Source organism: Impatiens glandulifera, chromosome 1 (assembly GCF_907164915.1).
Source record: "Impatiens glandulifera chromosome 1, dImpGla2.1, whole genome shotgun sequence".
In the NCBI taxonomy this organism is placed as follows: Eukaryota; Viridiplantae; Streptophyta; class Magnoliopsida; order Ericales; family Balsaminaceae; genus Impatiens; species Impatiens glandulifera.
The window spans coordinates 11099882-11125641 of record NC_061862.1 but is presented as its reverse complement, the minus strand read 5'-3'; the positions used below and the strand labels follow the sequence as shown (position 1 = coordinate 11125641).

The 25760-nt window shown below is 31.6% G+C and overlaps 5 protein-coding genes across 5 annotated transcripts; 3 read left to right on the top strand and 2 right to left on the bottom strand.

Moving 5' to 3' along the window:
• The first annotated feature begins 1960 nt into the window (after nucleotides 1–1960).
• Nucleotides 1961–4140, top strand: LOC124919959 (60S ribosomal protein L5-like). The gene is made up of 7 exons (XM_047460329.1): nucleotides 1961–2079; nucleotides 2616–2685; nucleotides 2779–2997; nucleotides 3087–3166; nucleotides 3232–3348; nucleotides 3447–3751; nucleotides 3850–4140. The coding sequence occupies exons 1-7, from the start codon at nucleotides 2077–2079 to the stop codon at nucleotides 3950–3952; spliced, it is 897 nt and encodes a 298-aa protein (XP_047316285.1). The 5' UTR covers nucleotides 1961–2076; the 3' UTR covers nucleotides 3953–4140.
• Nucleotides 4141–4858: 718 nt separating this feature from the next.
• Nucleotides 4859–5367, top strand: LOC124910281. Its single transcript, XM_047450944.1, has 2 exons — nucleotides 4859–5025; nucleotides 5115–5367. The coding sequence occupies exons 1-2, from the start codon at nucleotides 4859–4861 to the stop codon at nucleotides 5365–5367; spliced, it is 420 nt and encodes a 139-aa protein (XP_047306900.1).
• Nucleotides 5368–7623: 2256 nt separating this feature from the next.
• On the top strand, nucleotides 7624–11310 carry LOC124919321 (mitogen-activated protein kinase homolog NTF4). Its single transcript, XM_047459546.1, has 6 exons — nucleotides 7624–7981; nucleotides 8064–8193; nucleotides 8295–8432; nucleotides 10187–10519; nucleotides 10640–10820; nucleotides 10904–11310. Exons 1-6 carry the CDS (start codon nucleotides 7761–7763, stop codon nucleotides 11080–11082), a joined length of 1182 nt encoding a protein of 393 aa, XP_047315502.1. The 5' UTR covers nucleotides 7624–7760; the 3' UTR covers nucleotides 11083–11310.
• A 41-nt stretch (nucleotides 11311–11351) lies between these two features.
• On the bottom strand, nucleotides 11352–12590 carry LOC124919322 (protein FAM133-like). The gene is made up of 5 exons (XM_047459547.1): nucleotides 12365–12590; nucleotides 12116–12217; nucleotides 11894–12041; nucleotides 11782–11822; nucleotides 11352–11702 (listed from the first exon to the last, which is right to left on the bottom strand). Exons 1-5 carry the CDS (start codon nucleotides 12449–12451, stop codon nucleotides 11487–11489), a joined length of 594 nt encoding a protein of 197 aa, XP_047315503.1. The 5' UTR covers nucleotides 12452–12590; the 3' UTR covers nucleotides 11352–11486.
• LOC124910193 (uncharacterized abhydrolase domain-containing protein DDB_G0269086-like) lies at nucleotides 12522–25113 on the bottom strand. Its single transcript, XM_047450843.1, has 3 exons — nucleotides 24370–25113; nucleotides 23809–24261; nucleotides 12522–12578 (listed from the first exon to the last, which is right to left on the bottom strand). The coding sequence occupies exons 1-3, from the start codon at nucleotides 25111–25113 to the stop codon at nucleotides 12522–12524; spliced, it is 1254 nt and encodes a 417-aa protein (XP_047306799.1).
• Between the last annotated feature and the right edge of the window lie 647 nt (nucleotides 25114–25760).

Genomic DNA, 25760 nt, shown 5'->3' with positions numbered 1-25760 from the left:
AGTTTTCATGTGGGCATTGGTACAAGTTGTTTGTTAAATTGATTATGTATAATTTTTGTTAGGAAAACTTTGAAAGTCAAATATTTCATCAAAGATCTCGTTCTTTGGATTGAGCGTTATTCACGGAAAAATTCTAATAAATGATATGTGCATGAAAAAATATTGTATTATTAATAGTCGTATGTGTTACGAAAAGGTTAATTAGAAACTCACTTATTTTTGTATTGTCAATGAGTGACTAGTATTTGGAGTATTTTATGTAGTATTACTGAGATTTATTGAGTGATTATCGAATTATTAGATAGTTACTGTGAAGTTTGGATTGATGCGGTTGATATGACAAACCTATATATTTAGATTACAATCCCAATTATTTTGGTGGATTATCTGGTTAAAGAGAAATCGACGAACTTTCAATGATTGTAATCGTCTGATTCGTATCATTCATAATATTATTATTATTACACTTTCTAAGATTCATCTAGGAAAGTTAGTAGAGTCTATCGGTAAGTTACGTTCTTCTTGAAAATTTACGAGCTCGATAACTTATTGAGTACCGTTTTTTTTATGCCATATTTTGTCATTGTGTTCAAGACTATTAAAATTTCGAGTTGATTCTTAAAATCTTACGATTTTACGATTTCAAAGAAGATTAACGAGTCTGATTTTAATTAAACTCTTAGATAAATAAACTCTTAATTGAATGGAGTGTCATGCATGAAGGGATTTTAAAATATGATCAATGCATTAAAATGGTGTATTATGACAAATCGCTGTAGAATGTGTCATAAAAAAGTGAAGTTGACGCCTCATTTGCTCTTATACTGTGATTGAGTGATTGCAATTTAGAGCTTACTATAGAACATGATTAATATTTAGTGGGTTATGCCGGAATTAATCGTTAGTTGTTAGGAAATGTTCATAGAGACGGTGAGTTCGGTTGGTCTGAGTCATTGAGCCCCTATCCCGTTTATCTTTTGATGGACCATTTGTCTTGAAATAAACCGCAGAATGTTCAGTGATCGTTATCAACCAATGCGTTTAATTCATAATTCTATTATTATAATAATCGGGGATGTTTTATTAGATAAACTAGTTGAGGCAGTTGTGAAACTCATTGATCTTTTTGAAGATTTCCGTGCTTCGATAAAATTTGTTCTTTTTGTTTGATCATCAATGAACTATTTAATGTTGTGTTTTTTTTAAATATTTTTCTTTCAATTTTGTAATATTGTTGTCGTTGAACTTTATCATTATGTATGAACCTTTTAAAAAAAAATGTAAGCTCTCGCGATTTTAAATTTACGATAATAAGATTTTACGAGTTTATTAATAATTTCGATTTTAAAATATTACAAGATTTTACGTTAATTTTTTTATATATTTATAAATTACAAAAGTTATTATTTATTTAAATGAATAATTTAATATAATTAATTTTATAAATATATTTTTTATAGTGTTATTTATTTATTATTATTATATTTTATTAATTTTATATTTAAATATATAAAATTTTAAAATTGGCTAAATATAAAAATAATTAATTATATATAAATAATAATATATAACTAATCTTTTTTAAATTAAACTCTTGTAAACTCTAAATTTGCTAATTTATAACTAGTTTTTACATAAATTCTATATTTTAGACATAGTACATGAATCTTAAGTAAATAAATAAAAACAAAAATATGATTAGGGTGCATAATAACTAATATAAAATTATAAATATAACATAATAAACTTTAAAATAAACAGTTTGTAACCTATTCTAATAATAGGTGACTATGAGAAGTAACTTCTATTTAAATTATAAACAACATTAACTTCATTTAAAATTAAAAACATAAATAAAAAAAATGACCATTTATATTTTATTAAACAACCTAAAGAAACCCTAACTGGGTTGGGCCAGGTCCATTATATTATCAAAGTTACAAACACTATACAAGCCCGGTGATATTTGAAGAGAAAACCTAGGTTTTCTTCTGGCTTATTATATATAGCCGATTCGCCATTTTATCAAATCTCTACTTTGGAGGCGGCAGATTGGTGGTTTTTTCAGCCGCAACAATGGTGAGATCATGATTCTTAACTCTCTTTGTTTGTTCCCCTTCCATTATCATGTATATGCTTCCGAGTCGATTTGCATTTTCTGCTTGATTTTCTAGTTTCTAGGATTAAACTCGTTATATGTATATATTTTTACGAGAAATGTAATTGTAGATTGTTTTGTGAAACTACTCAGATCGTTTGTTTTCTATGTCTGTTGAAAGATTTTGGAATGGATTTGAGTATTTCTTGAGCTCAAACATAGAAGATAGATTCATCATTGTTACCGATTCTTACAAAAAAATGTGTTACATTCGTTTAAAGTGAGAAAGATATCTGTCTGACCTACTTTGTGTTAGTTTCTTTAGTTCATGATTCTCCTCGCTTTGTCTAATTGTCCTTGTTGAAACCCTGGATCCATTTGTAATAATCGAGAATTAAAATGTATCAATTCAAGAAATAATGATTGAATCTATGTGTTTAATATTCCTCATGTTCATTGTTTTAGCTATGTAGAGGATAATCTAAACAATTCTAATTAATTTTGTTCTTCATTTCAGGTTTTTATCAAGGCACAAAAAAGTAGGGCTTATTTCAAGAGGTTCCAGGTCAAGTTTAAGAGAAGAAGACGTATGTTTCACTATAAAACCCAATTTAGATCATTCTAATGTTTAATATGATGATATCTATTTGAATATTCAATTTTTACTTGTTTGTTTTCAGAGGGAAAGACCGACTATAGGGCAAGAGTTCGTCTTATTAACCAAGATAAGAACAAGTACAACACTCCCAAATATCGTTTTGTGGTGAGGTTTACAAACAAGGACATTGTAGCACAAATCACCTCTGCAAGTATTGTGGGTGATCATGTTCTTGCAGCAGCTTATTCACATGAGCTACCTCGATATGGTCTTGATGTGGGTCTTTCAAACTATTCAGCAGGTAATTCTTTACTTTTTGCTTTATATAAACATACACTGCTTGTTCTCTTATATTTATAACATCTTGACAACCCTTGATTTAAAATACAGCTTACTGCACTGGACTTCTCTTGGCTCGTCGTGTGCTGAAAAAGCTCGAGATGGACGATGAGTATGTTGGAAATGTTGAGGTATTGTCTTTGTATAGTTTTCATTAGTTTAGGTCATTTTATTGACTGCCGTTATGGACATTTAGGCATCTGGTGAGGATTTCTCAGTTGAGCCAGCAGACAGCAGGAGACCTTTCAGGGCTCTCCTTGATGTTGGTCTCATCAGAACTACTACAGGAAACCGTGTCTTTGCTGCCTTGAAGGTATTTATCATCATCCCAATTTGAAAATTTGGATCTTTTTTGATGTGGGTATTTCTTGTTTGATTGTCTAAACCCTAGATGAATTACAATGTTTACAGGGTGCTCTAGATGGTGGTTTGGATATTCCTCACAGTGATAAGAGGTTTGCTGGATTCTCAAAGGAGTCTAAGCAGCTTGATGCTGATGTTCATCGCAAATATATCTATGGTGGGCATGTTGCTGCATACATGAAATCATTGATTGAAGATGAACCAGAAAAGTATCAGACTCATTTCAGTGAGTACATCAAGAAAGGTATTGAAGCTGATGGAATTGAGGAGATTTACAAGAAGGTTCATGCTGCCATTAGAGCTGACCCAACTCAGAAGAAGTCTGGCAAAGCTCCCCCCAAGGAACACAAGAGGTAAACTTAACTTAACTAAACTAAACCCTAATTTTAGTTAGTTCATTTGTTTTTTTTATGAAGGTTGATTTATATATGTTTTTTGTTGGGATTTACAGGTTTAATTTGAAGAAGCTGACCTACGAAGAGAGGAAGGCTAAGTTGATTACTCGTCTTAATGCCCTTAATGACGCTGTTAATGCTGACTCTGATGACGAGTGAATCCTTCATTAGGTTGTGGTTATATACCTTAATCCCTCCTATTTTATTATGAGCACCTTTTTTATTTATAATTTTGCAATATGACCAAATTAATCATTTTTGTACTTTTGGGATGTTTTATGAATTCAAGATTCAATGTTGTGTTCGGATTAAAGCAATTTTTAGCATATTTTTTTATCCCATTTGAAGCTTTTGTTGCACTTCATTTTGTCTATGCTTTCTATATCGGTTTAGGTAAATAATGTGTTTTAAAAACATATTTAAATCTTGTGCCCAAATAACATTGTATTCATTTGAAGAGATGTGATAAGTGAGTTAAAATTTCGAATTTTTTAAATTAGCTAAGTCTTTTAAAGAAATAATTCAAATATATTAAATTTTTTAATTTAATTAATTTATTAAACTGTGGGTTATAATTTATTTATTATTTAATTAATTTATTATATATATATAATGTTTGTTTTTAAATAAAATCTATTATATATTTAAAAAAAAAATATTTTTGTATGAATTAATATTTTTTGTTTATTTATTTATTGAAATATAAAGTATTTTAGTTAATGAACAAATTATTTAATTAAAAGAATGAAGTGATATTTAATTCTTTTTATTAATTATAGTAATCTAAAACCGAATAAACCCAAAGGATTTCATTCTTGATTCCGAAATACCTTACTAAAATACCATAAACAAAAGGATTTTTAGAAATGTTAGGTCTACCTTATCTAAATTGGACCAATAGAATTCCTTTGCCATCTACATCTGAGGCTCCAAACCCATCACAACTTGATTGATATCAAGCTTTCTTTGGTGGGTTCAATCAAGAAAAAGCCATTTCTTCTTCTTCTTCTTTCTTGTTCATCATATAATCTTCTTCAAACACTTTAATTGACAAATATTCAACAAATGGCCCATTCACTTGTTAGAATACCACCAGTTTCAGCATCAACTTCCCCCATCTCTTCTTCTACACCACCCAAAGACAAGACCCGTTTCCCATCTTTCTGGTTTCCTCTTCATAATCATGATGATGATTCAAACGCTGCTCAACCCATAACCATAACCAATCGCAGGTTTAATTCTAATTACTTCTTTTTATCTATTCTTTTCAGAAGTGAAAGTTGTTTGTGTTTTGTTTTGGTTTGGTTTGGTTTGGTTTCAGGACAGTGGCATTAGGCTTGGCCGGAGCTTTCTCAGGCTTAATTTTAGGCGAAGTGCATAATGCAAGAGCTGCTAATAAGAGGAAACCGCCACCACCACCATCTCAACCTGAAGAGAAGAAAGACCCGTCAGTAAGCGGTGTGCTGGCTAAAGTTCTTGCAAGCAAGAAGAGGAAAGAAGCTATGAAACAGACTGTGGCTGCCTTAAGAGAGAAAGGGAAGACAATTGATCAACCCTCCTCATCATCTCAATAGACAGACAACAACAATTCAAGACCTGTTTTTTATTCATTTCCATGCTTTTTTTTTTTTTTAGGTTGGAGACAATATTATGTAATTTTATAATAAGCTCATTATTCTTGCTGCTTTTCTAGTATGCATTCTCACTTAATTATAAGATGGGTTTGATTTATATCACTAATTAATTGTTTTTTAATTCATTTTTTAAAATTTTATAAGATAGTTTAAGTGCAATAATTTTGTCTAGAATTCCATTTGTATTAAAAAAAAAACTTTAATCATATTAAATGATAAAATAATAATAAGATATTTTGTTTGAAAAAAATAAAAATAATTCAAAATAAAAGAGTAAAATTAAAATTAAATTATAAAATAATGTTCAATCTAAAGTTAAGTTTTCTTAGAAATAGTTAGAATTTTATCATAATTAGCATTTATTCTATACATTTACACGAGTAATGATATAAAAAATTGTGAATTTTTTTTTACGGTAAAATTGTGACAACATTTTTAATTTTATTTTTAACCATTTTAAGTTTATGGACGGGTCAACCCACAATCCGATCCAAGTATCCATTTACTCTCACATATATATCCAAATTAATCACAGCTCTCGACCCCGGTAATCCGGATACTTTAAAAATTAAGCATCATTTTATATATATATATATATATATATATATATATATATAAATTGAACTTATATTGTTAAAATGTCATGCGTTCATCACATTTGATGTTGAATTTAAAATATAATGTATTATTAGTCTAGTTGGTTAAAGAGTTGTCTTTATTTTGTTAGGTTACAAGTTCGAACCATATTTATAATTTTTTTAATTTTATTTTTAACCGTTTTAAATTTATGGACAGGTCAACCCACAATCCGACCAAATATCTATTTATTCTTTTTTCTTTTATATATATATATATTTTAATTCTTTTCAATTCCAAAATTAAGACATACTTATTTATTATTAATCAAAATTAAAATTTATTAAGTTATTTTTATTATATTTTAAATCTAATCACAATCAAATATTATTTTATTAATTATTAATCACTCACTTTTGTTTTTACCAAAATACTCTTATTATAATTTTTTATTTATTTTATCATTTTAAATTAATATATTTAAAAAAAAAAAAACATCATCAAAGAATTTGATTCTCACGTTAACAATGTAGGTAAAAGTCAATAAAATAAACGTCATGTTTGTAATGTATAATGTTAGCTTTCTTTATGAAAGAAAAAAATAAACTTATCCAAAAAAATATATATATATATTCTAAATAAATCTCAACCCAAAACGCTGAAATAGTTTCCAAAAAGTGACAATTTATGTAATCTCTTTAGTCTTTTTATTTTAATTTATTTATTAAAAGGTTATAAAATTACATAGATACATAAAGTTGAAAGCTAGCAAACATAAATAAAAATAGAACCAAATAAAATTATTTGTTTTAGTTCGAATCACACAAATTAAACACTTATAGATCCACTTACACTATTTTATATAACATAATTTATGCTATAAGAACAATTTATTGAGAACATGATTTTTATTCATTTTTTGTTTATGTAATAGGGAAATTTGATGAAATGATCATAATAATTGTTTTAACCGTAAACGCCTAATAAAAATTACGCAAATGATTGACTTATTTTTATTTTTCAGACAAAAATACCCCGTCGTGTAACGCAACGCACAGGAGCGGAGCCAGGTACAAGTCGGCCCGGGCTGTAGCCCGGGTAGCCCTAAGTATCTTGTATGTATTTATCAGTAACGACGGTAAATTACCGTTGTTATTGATTATTTCCCGTTGCTAAAAGGCGCTAGTGACAGTAAACTTAGTTTATTTGATATTATTATAAAACTAGCCCGGATAGATTTTTTTGATAAAAAATTAGCCCGGGTAGGTTTCAAATCCTGGCTCCGCCCCTGGCGACGCAGCGTCGCGTTACGCGACGAAACCCTAATTCGTCGAGTGTGCAGTCGCGTTACGCGACGAAACCCTAATTCGTCGAGTGTACAGTCGCGTTACACGACAAAACCCTAATTCGTGGAGAATTTTGTGTCCTAAAAATTGTGAGCGGTTATTTGCCCAATTTTTATTAGGCGATGAGTGCAATTAAGAGGTCATCCCATCAAAATTTTCCATTAAATTTGTTTTATAACTATCCGAAATAATAATAATAGTAATAATAAAAAAGGGAGAAAAGGAAAGTGGAAATCCATGTAGTCTTATAGGCCGATCCATTCTCTTTCTTTTCAATCTCTCTTTCTCTCTCTATCTATTATCTGTGTTAAATTGTTCTTCTAAGATCTCCAAATTCGTTGTTCAATCGAACTTGGAAAGCTGAAAATAGCAGTAATCTGTGAAGAAGAAGAACATTATTGAGGTAAAGAAATGGATGCTTCAGCTGAACAAACGGAGGACGCTATGATGTCAGAAGCGGCGGCACCTTTACCTGCATCACATCCGGCTGCCGGTATTGAAAATATCCAGGCGACTCTCAGTCACGGCGGCAGATTCATTCAATATAATATATTCGGTAATATATTCGAGGTCACCGCTAAGTATAAACCTCCTATAATGCCCATTGGCAAAGGCGCTTACGGCATAGTCTGGTATTCTAATCTATTAACCTATTGTTCTTCCTTTCTTGACCTAAGATTTTGATTTTTTATTCTTTATTCTCTATTGATTTAGCTCGGCGTTGAATTCGGAGACGAATGAACATGTAGCAATCAAAAAAATTGCTAATGCTTTTGATAACAAAATTGATGCTAAAAGGACTCTCCGTGAGATTAAGCTTCTTCGTCATATGGATCATGAAAATGTTAGTAACATTTTGTTTTATCTTCATCTTGAATGCTTTTTAACCTAATTTTTATTTTGTTAAATTGAATGAGGTTTATTTAAATTTGGTTATTGATTCAGGTTGTTGCAATAAGAGATATAATACCACCACCTCAAAGAGGTTCTTTTAATGATGTTTATATAGCATATGAACTTATGGATACTGATCTCCATCAGATTATCCGATCCAACCAATCTTTGTCTGAAGAGCATTGCCAGGTTATATATTTTAATGTTTGTATAATGTGATGCTAAAGATCAAAGTTTAGTTGTTCTTTGGGCTCATCAGTTTCTTATATGACTTGTAGCTTTTAGTCTCTGATGTATGTGGGGATCGAATGAATCGTTGCTAATTACGTGGGGATTAACCATTGATCGAATGCAGCCTGTTGTTCTGTTCTTTCCATTCATTGTTGACATACCTCATATGCTATTTTGGTGTTTCATGGTCTATAACAAGTTGTTATGTCATTTGATATCTCCTATTACACATTAATTCAAAAGAAGAAAAACTAAGGAAATACAATAATACTAATTAAGAAATAACTTTAGTCTAACTAATTATGTTTGATATTTTTCATAATCCCTCCATATCCAAGTTAGTAACTTCTAAGATTGATTTGGATTCGCAACATAGTTTTAAATTTTAGCATTAAAGTCTTCGTTTGTCGCGACTCGTGTCTCCCGTGCTGCAGGACATGTCATGTATTGGGCTTAGATGGGCCTGACATAGCCCATTAGATAAAGAAACTATTAGTTAGTTTAGGCTTGTTATATTCTTAGTATAAATATAGGTAGTAGCTAAGCTAGGTAAGAAATGTATGTTGAGTATTTGAATATGAAATGGAAATGGAAATTTGATTTCCCATCTAAAGGGACTAGGCTCTCATCCTTGTATCTTTTTATAATCCCTCCATATTCAAGTTAGTAACTTTGAAGATTGATTTGGATTTGCAACATAGTTTTAAATTTTAGCATTAATGTCTTTGTTTGTCGCAACTCGCGTCTCCCGCGCTGCAGGACATGTCATGTATTGGGCTTAAATGGGCCTGACATAGCCCATTAGATAAAGAAACTATTAGTTAGTTTAGGCTTGTTATATTCTTAGTATAAATATAGGTAGTAGCTAAGCTAAGTAAGAAATGTATGTTGAGTATTTGAATATGAAATGGAAATGGAAATTTGATTTCCCATCTAAAGGGACTAGGCTTCCTTGTATCTTTTCATAATCCATATCCAAGTTAGTAACTTCGAACTTCGAAGATTGACTTTGATTTGCATCATAGTTTCGAATTAATCGGGGCTGGAGCTGCTACTATTGCTTTAGCGGGAGCTGCTGTCGGGATTGGACATGTCTTCATTAGCATTAATGTCTTTGTTTGTCGTGTCTCCCGCGCTCCAGGCCATGTCACGTACTTGGCTTAGATGGGCCAGACATAGCCCATTAGATAAAGAAACTATTAGTTAGTTTAGGCCCATTCTGATTCTTATCCCCTTTTCTCGCTGAATTCATATGATTCATCACTTCGGTTCCTCTCTTAAAGACTTAGTCTCTAGCTGTTAAGGTTTCTTATTTGGTTGTCTCTTTTGCTATTTCTTAAAAATCATCTCCATCCTGCCTTGATTTTGGTGGCTTCTCTATCAATAGCTAACGTGAAAAGTAACAGAATGAAAAATAAATTAACTGAACCATTGAAACACTCCACCAATGGCTACATCCTCCATTAGTGGAGGCAGCAGAAAAAACCCTTAAGTCTTAACCTTAACCCTGAAACCATGATTTATTACATAATGAAACTATGCCTTAATGCTTAAACATGCACATAAAGGAGTAATTAGGAAATATATAATTGTCTAATCAATTATGGTGCTGTTTTCCACATCATTTTTTCTTCTAACATGCTTAGGCAAGCCAGTGAATATTTTTGTAATTGAATCTTATATTTCTTAATATATGTGGGTTTTTTTTGCAGTACTTTTTGTATCAAATCCTGAGGGGATTGAAGTACATACACTCTGCCAACGTTCTTCACAGGGATTTAAAGCCAAGCAATTTGCTCTTAAATGCAAATTGTGATTTGAAAATTTGTGACTTTGGGCTTGCTCGTGTTACCTCCGAAACTGATTTTATGACTGAATATGTTGTCACAAGATGGTACCGCCCACCAGAGCTCTTGTTAAACTCTTCAGATTATACTGCAGCAATCGATATCTGGTCAGTGGGTTGCATTTTCATGGAACTGATGGACCGAAAGCCTCTATTTCCAGGAAGAGATCATGTGCATCAGCTCCGTTTACTCTTGGAGGTGATTTTACGCTTTCTTTCTCAATCTCCACGTAGAGTAAAAACTAAGCTTATTTTGTTTAAATGTTGAAGTGATTAATGATGGGATAAGGATTTCTCTTTCTTTTTCCACGTCTTGCAGTTAATTGGAACTCCTTCAGAGTCGGAATTAGACTTGTTGAATGAGAATGCAAAGAGATACATCAAGCAACTTCCCCTCTACCGTCGTCAATCATTGACAGATAAGTTCCCTCATGTCAACAATATGGCAATTGATCTTATAGAAAAGATGTTAACTTTTGATCCTAGAAAAAGAATCACAGGTCAGTTTCTTTTCTTCGATTTTCCAGACTTGTGGTTTGCTGTTCTTCTTTGCTAATGATCAATTTTACTATTACAATTTCAGTGGAAGATGCCCTAGCACACCCATACTTGACATCACTTCATGATATAAGCGACGAACCAACATGTATGGTCCCGTTCAACTTTGACTTTGAGAATCATGCCTTATCCGAAGAACAGATGAAAGAACTTATCTATAGAGAGGGTCTGGCATTTAACCCAGAGTATCAGCAACAAATGTGAAGAAGATTAAGACGAAGAAAGAGGAAGAATCTATGATTTCATTATTATGTTTTTTCAGTTATTGCGACTTGTGTTATTTATTTTTGTGTTATTTATTTTCGTCGTGTATATACATGGGTTTCGAAACCCACATCAATGTCCAACCAAGATATTGAAAGATTGAACTTTGTTTTGATAGACTTATTAAATTGTGTACTTTAGTTATGATGTTGAGACTTCTTTTTTTTGGGTACAACTATAATTGAATGGTTTCATTAAACAATCAACAATACCAAATACCCAATTAAATTCGTTTGAATTGCTGAAATAGATAGAATTCATTACAGAAAGAAGTCGCGATTTCTTCAATACAGAAATTGTTAAAAAGAAGAAAAGTGTGCATTTGACAAGCCTCTGCAAAAACATTAATTTTTCATGTTACCAAAGAATCTGGAGAGGGGTAAAGGCCCTTCTTCATCTTTCTCCCCTCTAGTCCTAGACGAGGTTTTAGACCTTGACCTATGCCTTTTCTCTTTATGCTTAGATCTCGATTTCGATCTTTTCGATTCCCTTTCATCGCTCTCACTACTCGAGTATTCTGACGAGGACGAACTCGAATCCGAAGAATGCCTCCTTGACCGCTGAAATGGTAAAACAAGAGTATGAATATAAGTATGTTGTGAAGTTAACTAATGGCGTAACAACTAACAACATACATACCTTGTGTTTTTTGCTGCGTTTTCTGGATTCCTTATCTTTATCTGCAAATTCACATGACCCATGTTTAGAATTCGATTCAAAACAAACAAGAAGATTAATAAATAATCAATACCCTTCTTTTTATCAGATTTGGTGTTTGAGTTTGAATGATTTCTTCCTTTAGCAAGTTTAACTGCCCTTTCAGCATCTAACTGTGCCCTATACTCTTTCATCATCCTATCTTTATCAGCTTCAACTTCCCCATTTTTCATTTCATCTTCCTAAAAGATATTGAAGAAATCAAATCCAAAGCTGAAGATAACAAAAATTCATAAAGGGTTTCATTCATTCATACCTTTTGCTTCCTTTTGAATTCTTCCCAAGTGACTGTATGAGAAGTACCAAGACTGGCTAATCGAGCAGCATGCCACTCTGGTGAATGAAATGAACCATCCACCTGCGACAGTCCTCATCAGAAATGTACAAAGAGAAATATATCGAGAATTGAGATTGAACAATGCTGAAAACCCATCTTCAAAAAACCCTTTTACTAGGTCTAAATAGTTCATATATATATATGAAGTTAGTATAGAAGGGGACAAACCATGCCGTCTTCGATCTGGTCAAGACCGGATGAACCGTCAGACACCTTCGATCTCTGCATAGCTTTGTACGCTTGATTTTTCCCCATCTTCCTGAAGAACCCTAGAAATACAAAGGCGACAGAAACTTGATGGATGGATGGAGCTCTCTCTCTCTCTCTATCTCTTGAAGAAACGCAGAGAGAGATTCTTCGATTTTGATCGATTCAGGACAACCTAAAACCAGATATGGAGAAACGGACTTCAGATTTCATAAGACGGCAGCAAACAAATAAATTATGTTTTTTTCTTTATTTTATTCTAATAAGTCCCTGAATAACTTCATTAGTTGAAAATAGAGTTCCAAAGTTTGGTTACCCAAAGATAGGGTTTAGTAAATAACGAATTTACCCTCTCTAATTTTTTTAAACATTTTTCTTTTACACTTGATTTTTACACTAGTATAAAGTTTTGGTTAGGAAATTACGATTTTAATATATTTTTGTGTGTTGGATGAATAATGACTTTCTTTAAAACTAATTTATTTAGATAATATTTTGTGGCCGAATTTTATTATTATTTTTTAACGTAGGAGGTTAACATGATCTCTATAACTAGGTCATTTCAATTTAAGGAGTTATATATGAGAATCAAATTCGTGAACTTTGGTCTTTTAAAAATCACTTTGGTCACTTGAAATATCGTAGTGAGTTTTTGATCTTTTGACGTTGTCATCTAATGATAAATAAATTAGACCTAAATAAAGTTTATGGTCATGTTGAATGAGATTGTCTTGAAAATACGGTACTTAGGATTGAATTTGACTGTAAATTTAGCTGACTTATGTATTTTATGATAAACTATCATGTGGTATATAGTTTTCTTATCAGGGTACCTCTCAAGAACATCCTCACATTTGAGGGTTCAATTAGAAACCCTCCCTTATTCTACTTATTTTCAGTTAATACGGAAATTTTCAATAGTATTTTCTAAATGTGATAACAAAGACAACTTTATTTGGAAAGTTGGACCAATATTGAACTATTTATTTGTTCGTTGACAATTTTCTAATTTATATAAGGCCAACTGAGGCTAATTGCTTGGCTTTAAAGAACATTATTCACATTTATGTTTTGGCAACAAGGCAATGAGTGAACCTTTGTACTATTTTGTTGAGAAAACATACTCCGTGTAGTCGAGATTTGATGAGTTACTTCGTAAATCTATTTAAAAGAAATTTGGTCCACAATATAAACAGCAAATTGATTAACTCTTGAAGTCGGAAACACAAATTATTAGAAGGCATTTCTTGACTTAAAATGGTAGGTGGTTACATAGAAATGAGAAATATATTGATTTTAGTGAGTGATAACAGAGAATGACACGACGTTATTGACGAAAAAAATTATAAGAAGAGAGGGAATAAAAAGATTATTTTTTTATTTTTTTAATTATTTCTCACCCAGAGTCACCCAACCTAAAAAAAAGGTTAGAATTTAAAACTCATGACCAGGTAATAATCTTATATTTTCATTTTAAACCAGTAGGCTAGATCTATTTATGTTTAAAAATACTATAAATGTCTTTTTTATTTTATTAAATGGGTTGCCTTAGCCCGGGGCTTACCCTATAGTCGGTCCTGCTCTCACCCATTCATTTTTCAAATTTTTTCCAAATCATTTTTAATTGATCTTATTTGACAAAAATGGTATCGGACATAGATGTGGGCTATGTTAGAAATAATATATTTTTAAGTTATTTAGAAAGTTAACAAGACCCTATATAATTATAATTTTTTTAAGTCCTATTAAATTGGATAAAACTCATAACATTTAATCCCTTGAAATTATATACAAATAATTTTCTTAGGAAGGAGATTTGTGCGTTTTGAATTAAATGTTGCCAAACATAGTGAACTATTATACTATAAGTAAAATAATGTGGCAACATTAATCAATTAAGTGAAACCTTGAATCAATTGTCTTCATCTTTTTATTTCATAAGTATGTAATTTTATTTTTATTGAAGCCTTTTCTTTTGAATTCACCTGTTTATTTTTTTTAAATATGATTGAGATTTACTGGGTGATACCCGAGTTTTAGTATTTGCTGGAAAGTTTAGATTAAGGCGACTGATATGTCATTTCTACATAGGGATGGCAACAAATACCATACCCATCGAGTATTGAAGTACCGTCTCCAAACCTATAACTCCGAAAAACCTTTAGTTCCAGAGTAAGCTCGAAGTTCGAGAATTTCAATATTGATTTGCATGTCATGAATATTTTTTAAAATAAAATATTATTTTAAGAGATTTTAAATAATCCTGACAATTTTTTAAATTAATTATAAAAATAATTAATTTGGGTTCAAGTTAAAATAATCTTTAGATTTGTTATAATCAAATTAGAATTTAATTATTTGAAAATTTATGTTTAAATTAATTAAAAATAATTAATTAAAAATAATATTTATTTAAAATAGTGTCGCCAATTATTTTTGAAAATCAATAAAAGGCATACGTGTATAAACGTATTTTAGCTAGAGTTTCTTTAATTTCGTAGTTTGGTGATACTCGTGAACAGGCTTTCACACTTCATCCACCATACCCATTTTGAAAAAGGTCTCTACTTATAAATTTGTCTTTTGAAAAAGGTCTCTACTTATAAATTTGTCTTTTGAAATTGGTTGTATAACGTTTTATTTAACTGATTATTCTTCTAGTCCTAGACATGAATAGGTTTTTGCATATTAAAAAAATTGTAAAAACAACTATTTAAATACTAGTACATGTTGATGATGATGACTATGGAGGAAAATACGTGAAGAATATTAATTTAAAAGACATTAGGGTTTAAAAATAAATCCTAAAAGAGCCTTTGTCAAAATATTATTTTGTGAAAATATCCTACAAAATTTTGAAATCATTTTATAATTTTTCAGGATTTTTAGAAAATGGTTGAGGTTTCAAAATTACAAAAATAATTATAGAATTTAAAAATTGGAACAAAACATGCCTTAAGACCGATGTCTTAGGTCTTGGATTCATTTTATTGGTCGGGACTAAAAATCCCTCGATCCTGAGCCTCCTAGTCAAGAACCCCTCGGTCCGGGCTCATGATCCTCGGTCGGGGTCTGGGATCCCCTCGTTCGGGGTGTTAGGGCTTCTCGATCATATACTAGAATTCTTGGTCGGGTGCTAGAATTCTCGGTCGAACCTCTCGGTCTTGGGTGAAAGTCAACGGTCATTGGTTTATGAGTTCTCGGTCGAGTGCGAGAATTCTCGGTCCTGGGTGGAATTCGTCATTCTTAGGTTTATGAGTTCTCGATCGGGTGTGAGACTCCTCGGTCCTAGGTCTGACTTCTTAGTTAGGTGCCTTGGTCCTAGGTGGAAGTCATAAGTCTTAGGTTTGGGAGTTCTCGATCCTAGGTTCAACTTCTTAGTCGGATGTAAAAATCCTCGGTCAGACCTCTCGGTCCTAGATGAAGAACAATTGTTGGACCTCTTGGTCGTGACCGAAGATCCTCGGTCATCAAGAACATCAAAATCGCATGTTTTGCAATTTTTATGGAGGATTAAATCCTTTGATCCAAGAGCTTGGGTAACTTCTAAAAACTCCTAAGAATATTAAAATTGTCATCCCAATGTATCATTCAACCTGGGTGATGATCAATTTGTTCAAAACAGTTTATGGCAAAAAATTGGGTTTTTTTGGTTTTAAAGTTGTTTTGAAGTGTAAAGAGTTTGTCAATAACTTCTTTATACTTCATATACTTGATTGATATCAAAATATAAAAACTGACTATTCATTTGGACCAATTCAAGGATTAACAAAAATATCATTTATTTTGAAAATTTAAATTTTTATCAAACATGATCGGGATAGATCAAATATGATCCAAATAGTTGTCCAACATCATTAAAACAAGTTAGGAAACTTTTTAAGTATTTGTTCTTGATGATTAGCTCAAGAACTAAACCTAATTTTTTAACTTTTTAAAATTCAAATTTGAGTTTTTTTTATCAATTGATCGATCTTGGCTTTCACAAAAAGATCATAAATGATCATATGATCGATTTTCAATCATCAAATTCAAAAACCATACAACATACAAGCTTATGAAAACTGAAATTTACATATTTCAATTTCAAACTAAAAGTATGAATTAAAGGATGATTGAAAGTTTACTAAGTGTTGGAGAATACTATTTAGACCTTAAAAGAAGCTTTTTGGATGCATGAATCCAAGTTTTAAGGCCTTATGCAAAAAAATTGAAAAATCAGAAGTTTTGAGCTTCAATGTGGGATTTTTAAAATCCTTTGATTGAGAGCTAATCTTTTGGCTTTGGAATTATTAAGAGAGGCTATTTACAGCATCCCGAAGTCGGTTGAGGGAGTCAAGTGGATCGAATTATTCAAAATCATTTATGGTATTTTGGTTGTTCTTCATCCAAGTTGCTCGTGTATGCCATAATTAAGTCTAGGATTATAGGAGAAATAATCACCGTGGTAGGGTGATTATTTCACCTTTTGAATCAGCCAAAATGGTTGATTATCGGCGGAGTTCCATCTTTGAGAAATCAAAGATGGGACTTGTTTATATCCCTCTTGCGAACGTGGGGAAGACAACGAATTGAGCGTAAAATGGCGTTGTTTTGAGTGTAAACGCGGACGCGGAGCGTTCCATCTAGGTTCCATTGTGTCCTAGGCGTTCCGTCGCGTTTCAGCTAATGAGGTGTTAGTTGATTGCCTACTTCGCGGATGCGCGTTCCTTTGACCACAGCGGGTGACGCGAGCGCTTCCCGAGCGTTGGATGAAAATTTAGTGCCCATCCAATGGTCATGGTTTCGGCTGTAGTTGTTCTCCCGAATTTCGGATACACCCGATTACATATTTTTATTTTTATTTAAAACTTTAAGGGTTTATTTGAAATTGATTTTTTCCCACCCTTTTAGTTTTTTTTAATCTTGTAAAATACACAAAATATTTAAAATAAATATGACATTTATTTTGTCAATTTATTTTATTTTATTTTTTATATTTTTGGGTTAAATAAATATTTTTTAGGATAAAATGGGTAATACATTTCATCCTAAATTATTTATTTTAATTATTTTGATTTTTTAAAAATTATTTTGAGATAAAATGAGTAAAATATTTATTCAAAATAATTTTATTTATTTTATTTGTCTATTATCCCTAATTAATTACAATAATTAAACTAATTAACTGTTTAATTAGATTTTTGGCCTTAAGGTTAATTATTTTGATTTTATTTATTTGAAAATAAATCAAAATAATTATTTTTAATTAAATTTATAAATTGGGTATGTAAATTTTTAGTGCTTACAGAACCCGATTTTAATTTTACTACCAACTTTGAACTCGAAGGATATCTCTATTTTTATTCTATTTTTGATTTATCGCGTATCTCATTATTTACACGAAAAGTGTGAATTTATATATTTTATTTTATAAAATTATAAAGTAATATTGAAGAATAACTAAATAATAAATAACTTTAAAATTAATAATATTGATTTTTTTTTAAATCTAAAAACTTTATTCTATATAAGTATGTTGTAAATGTCAAAAATATAACAACTTTCTTGTTATTATAATTGAAATATAGTCTTAAAAAAAATTAAGAATTTAAAATTGAAGATTAATGAGAGAGAAATAATATTTTGATAGATGAAGATGAATGATAAATTTTAACTTTTTTTTTTGGTATTAGAAAAGAAGTTTGTGTGAAGTTTGGATAAAAGTGAAATAAATAATGTAATTATTATGATGGATGTAACGATGATGATGTGAAAGATTATATTAATATTTAGCAAAAAAAAATATATAAATATTTTTTACTTTAGTATAGTCGTGTATTAAGGTTCGGGTTTGAGTTCCGCATATTCCCTATCTCTGACCTCAAGAGTATCTTTTTCATTATCATCCCTAATCTTAAACTCGATTTAAAATACTCGAACTCGACCATTCCATAGATATAAGTTGTACGAGTACCTATTGTCATATTTTTATGCCTACATATTTGAGTTACATCTCAATTATTTTATGATAAACTATCTAGTTTAAGAGAAATTGTCAAACATTCAATTATCGTAGCTGTCTGATCGTATCATTCATAATATTATTATTATAACGCTTTCTGATATTCGTTCTGAAAAATCGATGAAGTCGATCGGAGAGTTAATCGTTCCTTAAAGATCTACGAGTTTAATAACATATTGGATAACGTGTTTATATTTTTTTTTCTTATTTTCAAGTTATATGACATTTTTATTTAATTTATTCATGTCATGTTTTTGTGATTGTTCTTAAACGGTTTTATTATTTTTAATATAAATGAATAATTTAAAAAATATATATTTCAAATTTTTAAGTGAAATTCATCTATTTATATACAAATTTAAAGAAATGTTTTATTACTATTAAGGGGCGAAGAAACAATTTTTAAGTGAATAAAAAAACTAATAATAAGAAAATTTGAAACAATTTTGATCTAATTGAAATGAACTAAACTATCAAAAAAAAAAAACATTTCAAATAAATTCAAAAATACATTACAATCTTAATAATGATCTAATTTAATTACATCTAAAAATTACATTATAATCTTAATAATGATATAAAGAAGTAAATTTTATATTAAATGAAACAAAACTAATATTACAACATTATTCAAAAAGGAAAATTGATCGTGATTCATAAATTGATTATATATCAAGAAAAAGTAAAATCAAAGTTAACAATTTTTTTTCTTAAATGCCACTCATATTTTGCTATAAAAAGAAAGTAGGGTAGGTTGGCATTTATATTAATAGTATGTATTAATAAAGTTTGTGGGTCAGTTGTTAAAGTCTATTTATTTATATTGAAATTTATATGATTTGATTTGTTATAATAATGTTGATGTGGTGGGAAGATATATATAAATATTTTATTTTAAAAAGGGGATAGTTAATTAAAAAAAAAATAAGGACGCAAAAAACGATAAAGAGAGAGAAGAAAGAAACCCGTGAATTCCGCATTGCGGGAAAAGGTGAGGCAATGAAATGACACCTCTCTGTTCATTCAATATTTCTTTTAGATTCTTTCCCTTTCTCTCTCTCTCAATATTATTTGTTATTTATAATTTAACATAATTACATCAATAGAAATTAAAGTTTATAATATCTTAAACAAGATGTTGTAAAAATTGGGACATATTTGACATAGAATCGACATACTAGAATAATTTATCACAAGGATAATGAAAAAATAGGATTCTCAAACTAATATTAATATTGTATAATAATAATTTCATATAATATCATACTTAATGAAAAAATATTGCAATTTTTTAAACCTACTAGAGAATTAGACATGAAGACTCTCTTTCTCCTTCTATTTTTTCTTTAGTCACAAAAAGGTTTCACAAAACTTATTTATAAGATGCATTAATTTTTAGACAAGGATATAAAAAAATTCAAAATTTCATGTTTATTCTTAACAAATATTATCCAGCATTAAGTCAGCTTTTTATTTTGAATAAATAATGTATTACATTTCACACTAATACACTTATTAATACACTTATTGAAATTCAACAAAATTTAACTAGACTCGTTAAGAATTCCACTCAGAAATTAAAGAGTGGATAAGAGGATGGAAAACAAAACTTTTATCTCAAACATGAAAATAAGTTCCGATCAAAAGTAATATTCAAAGTTTACCAGATTATATAATGAATATTTCTTCAAATTCTCAGTTTCGATTACTTTAAGTGTATTCATTAGGTTAAATAAGAAAACACGATTAAAACAAAATGTAATGGGAATGAGTTTTAAGGATATTCAAAGTATAAATAAGACGATGCTTGCAAAACAATCTTGGAGATTTACAAACGAACCCAAATCACTTTGTGCTAAAATACTTAAAGCCATTTATTTCTCAAATAAAACTTTTTAAATCTCAAGTAACCGGACAAACTCCTCATGGACATAGAAAAATTTGATGTGGTTAAGACACTTTTTACCAGAAATACAAAATGACAAATCATTTTAAGTAAGAATATCAAAATTGGGAACATCAATAACTTTTTTTATTTAACACTTTCCAAAATTCAAGTAATTATCTAAAAAATTTTGTCAAAAAAACTTTTTATATAGAAATACTAAATACAAAAAAGATATGAACGGCGAATTCTAGTATTAGAGTTTGTTCGCATATGAATTTATTAAAAAAAAAATTAAATTATTTAAAAAATCTTGATTGAACGTGGTTTTGAAGATATGATTTATTTTTGATAAAATATTTAAAATTATATAAATATAAAATAATAATAATATATATATATATACTATTAAAATAAATAAATAAATATTTTAGTATTTTAGTTAATTAATTAAAAATATGCAAACAATTATCATAACTATTTGTTTTTATCAAATTATAAATTAAATTAACATAATATCATTATTATTTAAACACTTTTAAAATTCAAAAATACAAAATATATTTTATAGCGACAAATTTGATTCTGATTCAAACTCAACCAACAAGAAGAAAAGTTTAAAGGATACTTTGGTCAGATACATTTGACTTTTTTTCTTGTAAAAATTCAAGAGTGTTAATTAAAGGTCACACATAAAAATAAAACACTGCCAAATCAACGATAAAGTCAAAAATTAAAAAAACAAAAAGACAAAAACTGAACAAAAGCAAATAAAGGAAAAACACAAAATATACTTTGTGATCGAAACTCTTTATTATGGAAACTCTTTATTATAATATTTAAGTGGAATATTAAAAGCGGTGTAAATTAAATCTTTTTACGTGATTTTGTTTAATTAAACATTTTCTTTGTATATTTATTTTTATTTGAAATTTCTTTCTATACAATTATTTTAGTTTAAAATAATTTAAATAATAAAAAATAAAAAACTTAACTCAAAGTATAAACAATTCTTATTTTATTGTCGAAATATGAATATCTTAATAAGTAATTTCAAACTATCGATTACTAAAATTTCAATTAGGTTAAATTTCTCAAATTTTGATTAGAACTTATTTTGACTAATAAATTAATTTTGTTTTCAAATAATATTAAATTCATTATCACTAAGGAAATAATCATAATTTTGGTGTAAGTCATGTATAACCGGCCGATTCACCGTATTAGTATATTACGAAGTTTATAATATGATATGATATTTTATATCTCGTAATGTCTATTATAATATTTATATATTATATATTTTAACTATATAGTTTGTATATATTTCTTTTTTCTAACATCAATATTTTTTTATCACTTACTTAAATATGATTTTGATCATTCAAAACAAAATATTATATTAGTCTTTCCAATTACAAATAATCCTAAGACTAGGAATTATGTTGATTTTTCAAGTAAATATATATATATATATATATATATATATATAAATATATATATATATATATATATATATATATATATATATATATATATATATATATATATATATATATATATATATATATATATATATATATATATGCTCAACACTAAATATGTTATTTATTTATTGTTAGTAAATGACTAAATATTGCTGTGTATAACTTTACAAAACAATATTATTAGTCAACTTATTACATATGCTCATTCCTTAAGAAAATTTCATAATTATAGAGATTATACTAGGCAAGATTTGAGAAAAATCCATGTCATAATTTTGTTTTTAGTGAATAATTTATCTTTTTTAATTTTTATAACAATGATATATATTGTTAGGATCTAGGTAGCCGCTGGAGGACCGGGGGTTGGACCGGTTAGCGGTTCTCACTCGAAGGGTGGTGATTAATCCGGTTAGTGATTAACACCGGGGTTTCAATACTACACAACCTGTCACAAACCCTTGAACTAGGTTCAAGCGCGGAAGAGGTTTGCTTTCAGGTTGAAGCAGCACACTTATATGATGGACAAGGCCGGTTCCGGATGATGGAGGTTTGAAAATGGTGGGTCGGTTTCGGTAATCTGGAAATTCGGTATGGATAATATAGAGTCAGTTTAGGGCGGTGTAGTTAAATTAATGTAAATCGGTTAGACAGTGGAGCCGGCAGAAAGTAAATAACAAGACCGATTTTATGGATGTTCGGAGATAAACTCCTACGTCACCCCTTCCTCTCGAAACCGCGAGAAGGATATTCACTAAGGAATACAAGTACAATCCGATCGAGACTTATTTCCTGCTCGATAACACTCTTACAATTTACACCGAAATTGTAAAACACACTTTAACTTTAGCACTTAGGCTTTCTTAGAACAACACAGTCTTATCACTTGTAGAATAAATGCTCTTAGAATTTCTTACTTGTCCCACTGTGTCGCGCATTTATTCTTCTTCAACTGCCCCTTTTATAGGTGAAATATGTCAGGTCATATTTCATTGCCTTGAATCTGATTGGTTGAGCAGAGGTGCAGTGATTCAGTGTTTCAGAGATTCAGACCTGCGGTCGTTTCCTCAGACCTGATGGTCAACCTCAGACCTGGCATTCTGTCTCAGACCTGGCGGTCTATTCTCCCGGTATGTAAGACAAACCTGCTAGGTTTGTCTTTTACTCAATGTAGGCACTGTCTGTTGGACAGTTGTCTATATTTGGAAGATCTTCTTTCTGACTTATCCCGAAGTGAAAAGATCCGGTAGTACTGTCTTCTGCAGCCTGTAGACTTTCCTCAGACTTGTATGGATGTGGAAGTGTTCAGTCTGTTCCTTTGGTATCATTCTCAACAGATACCCGAATTGTCTTCTTGTACTGGTCGGCCACTTGACTTAACCTGATCGCTTCCGGTATGGGTGATATAACCGGACTTCTTCCGGTTATTTCTTTGCCTTGTGACTGATCGGCTGTTTGATGATTCCGGTTTTAAGCTTTGGCCGATCCTTTCTTTGTGCGGTCACGTTCCGAGTATTCTTGGTCGGTTTACTATCTTGACCGGCTAGTTTTCTTAGCCGGTTCTTTTGTTTGTCCGGTCCGGTTCCTTGTTCCTGCATAGAAGGTTTGTTTAAGTTAGGTTTATTTGAACCGGTCTAATTTTATCTAACAATTTCTCCAATTTTGATTATTTTATTTAAAATTATCAAAACTAAGTAAGTTTGCAACCGTAGGCCGGTTGTTTTGTTTGAAACTGACTTAGGAGAATTTTTTTGAAAAAATTTTGAGAAAATTTTTGGAAGAGTCTTTATCTTTTATCTCATCAATTTCTCCCTTTTTGATTATTTTATTTAAAATTATCAAAACTAAGTAAAGATGCAAAAGGTGGCCGGTTTCAAAAATAGCTTTATATATATGATAGATAACCGAAAATAACATAATATATGAAAATACTAAGACAAGTAAGGAAAGAGAGCCCCTATTCCGAGTCCGAGAAGTCATATATGCTCCGCTTTTTCTTCTCCGGTTGCGGTCGACTAGCCGGTTCGGAAACTCGTTGTCTTGTGGACCGGGTCTGCAGGTGCTCTTCAACTTCATCCTCTTCGACTGGAGTAGCCTGCTGCGATGTACTCGTGAGGACCGTTTCAGTGACCTCATTGAGTAGGTCGGCTATTTGAACTTTCTTTGAGGCTTCCCTCTTTCGCTTTTTCGGCGCTGAGACGGAGGAGGCCGCCTTCTTTTTCTTGTTGTCGGCTGCGAAGCCTTCCAGTCTCCGTCTTTCTCTTTCCAATCGCTCAGCATCCTTCGCAGCTTGAGCGGCTGCTTTCTTTGTAAGTCTTGGAAACTTGGCCTCTGACCTTCGAATCCGCTCGGCTTCCTCTTCTTCTTCGGTAAGTTGGGATGATCGCGGTGCCTCCTTCTCTTTACTTGCTTCGGCGTCCAGCGCATCCTGGACCCTCTTAGCCGCTTGGGCATCAGCCTCTACAGCCGCGGCGTCCGCGTTCATCTTAACCCTCAGCAGTTCGGCCACTTGTTCGGAAAGCGCCTTGAGTTCCGCCTCGAGACCCTCATTTTTCTTCTCGAGTTCGGAGACCCGTCCGAGTGTTGTGCCGACCAGGTCCCCAGCAACTTCCGCCAATCGTTGATCGGTCTCTCTTTCAAGCCGGTCGAAGTCTTCCTTTAACTCGGAGGTCAAATCCTCTAAAATTACGGTTCGCTTAAAATATTTAATGCGCAGAGCCGCCTCTTCATGTAGATCTTCGTTGATTTCTGAGAGTCGGTCCCGATTGTTATCCAAGAGATACCTTGTGGTGTCGGCGAACTTGAGTGCCGAGCAAACGATTCTTTGGAATCTGTCCTTGAATGGCTGAACCGCGGAGTCTTCGAACTCTTGAATGCGACTATCAATCTGTTCTGCGGTTGAGTCTTCAAACCTTTGAAGACGGCCCTCAACCCATTCCTTTGTGAAGTCTGATGCGGAGACTTCCGGTTGTGAAGGAGGGGATTGCCCGGTGAGATTAGGATCTGCCCTTTCATCGGATTCTTTTGATGCCGCATTCTCCCTTGGAGGTGTTGGACAGTGATCCAGACTCGTTTCGATCCGGGGAGCAGTATAGACCAGTATTTTTCTTTGACTGCATATTGCTTCTAGCCGGTCAATTTTTTGAATGAGGTCTCTTTTGGCTTTTTCAAGCCTTTCTAACACCCGCGGTGTTAAGGTGTCTTCCGGTCCCACCGCTTTGAACTCCTCCGTAATTTTCCGGATGCGTGTGGTTAGCTTCCATAGTTGGACTTTTGGTTTTAAGAGGCATGTTCGGTGTAATACCTCTTGAATTGTGTTGGAGTTTGTGAGATTCATGATCAAGTCCTCTACTTCCTCTAGTCTTTGGATGCATTCCAAGTCTGTGTGGCCCGGTAGGATTTCCCTATATGGTGTGCCGAACCGGTGCTCGTGTCATTCCAGGTATAACTCCTCAATCGACTCGGCTCGCTTTTTGGCGCCCTGAAGGAGTTTCAGAGATATCCTATCGGCCTCTGCTCCTTCGGCCTCCTCTTTCTCTTTATCGCCGACTTCATCATCGGCTTCTTTATCACCCTCTTCACCACCACCCTCGGTGGTCTCAGGATTGGCGTCAGGACCGGTATTATTGGGGCTCTGAGCCGAATGCTCGTCCTCATTGACCGATCTTTCGTCCTCGGTCTTCTCTGTATCGGTTCTTTCAGATGATGAGGCCGACCCTTCATCCTCCGTTTGATGCGGTGGTTCCGAGAAAGTTACTTTCTCTTTTCCTTTGCTTTCGGCCTTTACTTTGGCTGGGGCCGCTTTCTTGTCGGCTTTCTTCTTTCGGCCACCTGTGGAACCGGGGGCCGGCTGCTTCCTTTCTAAGAATTGTTTCGATCTGATGAGACATCTATTTGCGACGATGACGTCGGGACCGATGTTGAGATTGTGGTGAAGGAAAATCTTACCGAGAGGAACGGCGTATCCCCATGACCGGTTAGAGT

Excerpts from the sequence above, each read along its gene's own strand:
- LOC124919959 (XM_047460329.1), top strand. Across the intron at positions 2,998-3,086 it reads TCTTTCAAACTATTCAGCAG|CTTACTGCACTGGACTTCTC; the intron begins GTAATTCTTTAC and ends TTTAAAATACAG. Across the intron at positions 3,167-3,231 it reads AGTATGTTGGAAATGTTGAG|GCATCTGGTGAGGATTTCTC; the intron begins GTATTGTCTTTG and ends ATGGACATTTAG.
- LOC124910281 (XM_047450944.1), top strand. The coding sequence starts at position 4,859 with ATGGCCCATTCACTTGTTAGAATACCACCAGTTTCAGCATCAACTTCC. Across the intron at positions 5,026-5,114 it reads ATAACCATAACCAATCGCAG|GACAGTGGCATTAGGCTTGG; the intron begins GTTTAATTCTAA and ends GTTTGGTTTCAG.
- LOC124919321 (XM_047459546.1), top strand. The coding sequence starts at position 7,761 with ATGGATGCTTCAGCTGAACAAACGGAGGACGCTATGATGTCAGAAGCG. Across the intron at positions 7,982-8,063 it reads GGCGCTTACGGCATAGTCTG|CTCGGCGTTGAATTCGGAGA; the intron begins GTATTCTAATCT and ends CTATTGATTTAG. Across the intron at positions 8,433-10,186 it reads TGTCTGAAGAGCATTGCCAG|TACTTTTTGTATCAAATCCT; the intron begins GTTATATATTTT and ends TTTTTTTTGCAG.
- LOC124919322 (XM_047459547.1), bottom strand. The coding sequence starts at position 12,451 with ATGGGGAAAAATCAAGCGTACAAAGCTATGCAGAGATCGAAGGTGTCT. Across the intron at positions 11,823-11,893 it reads CAAATCTGATAAAAAGAAGG|ATAAAGATAAGGAATCCAGA; the intron begins GTATTGATTATT and ends GTGAATTTGCAG. Across the intron at positions 11,703-11,781 it reads AACGCAGCAAAAAACACAAG|CGGTCAAGGAGGCATTCTTC; the intron begins GTATGTATGTTG and ends TTACCATTTCAG.
- LOC124910193 (XM_047450843.1), bottom strand. The coding sequence starts at position 25,113 with ATGAATCTCACAAACTCCAACACAATTCAAGAGGTATTACACCGAACA. Across the intron at positions 24,262-24,369 it reads CGGAAGTTGCTGGGGACCTG|ATGAACGCGGACGCCGCGGC; the intron begins GTCGGCACAACA and ends CTGAGGGTTAAG. Across the intron at positions 12,579-23,808 it reads CCCGGTCCACAAGACAACGA|GTTGTCCTGAATCGATCAAA; the intron begins GTTTCCGAACCG and ends ATCTGGTTTTAG.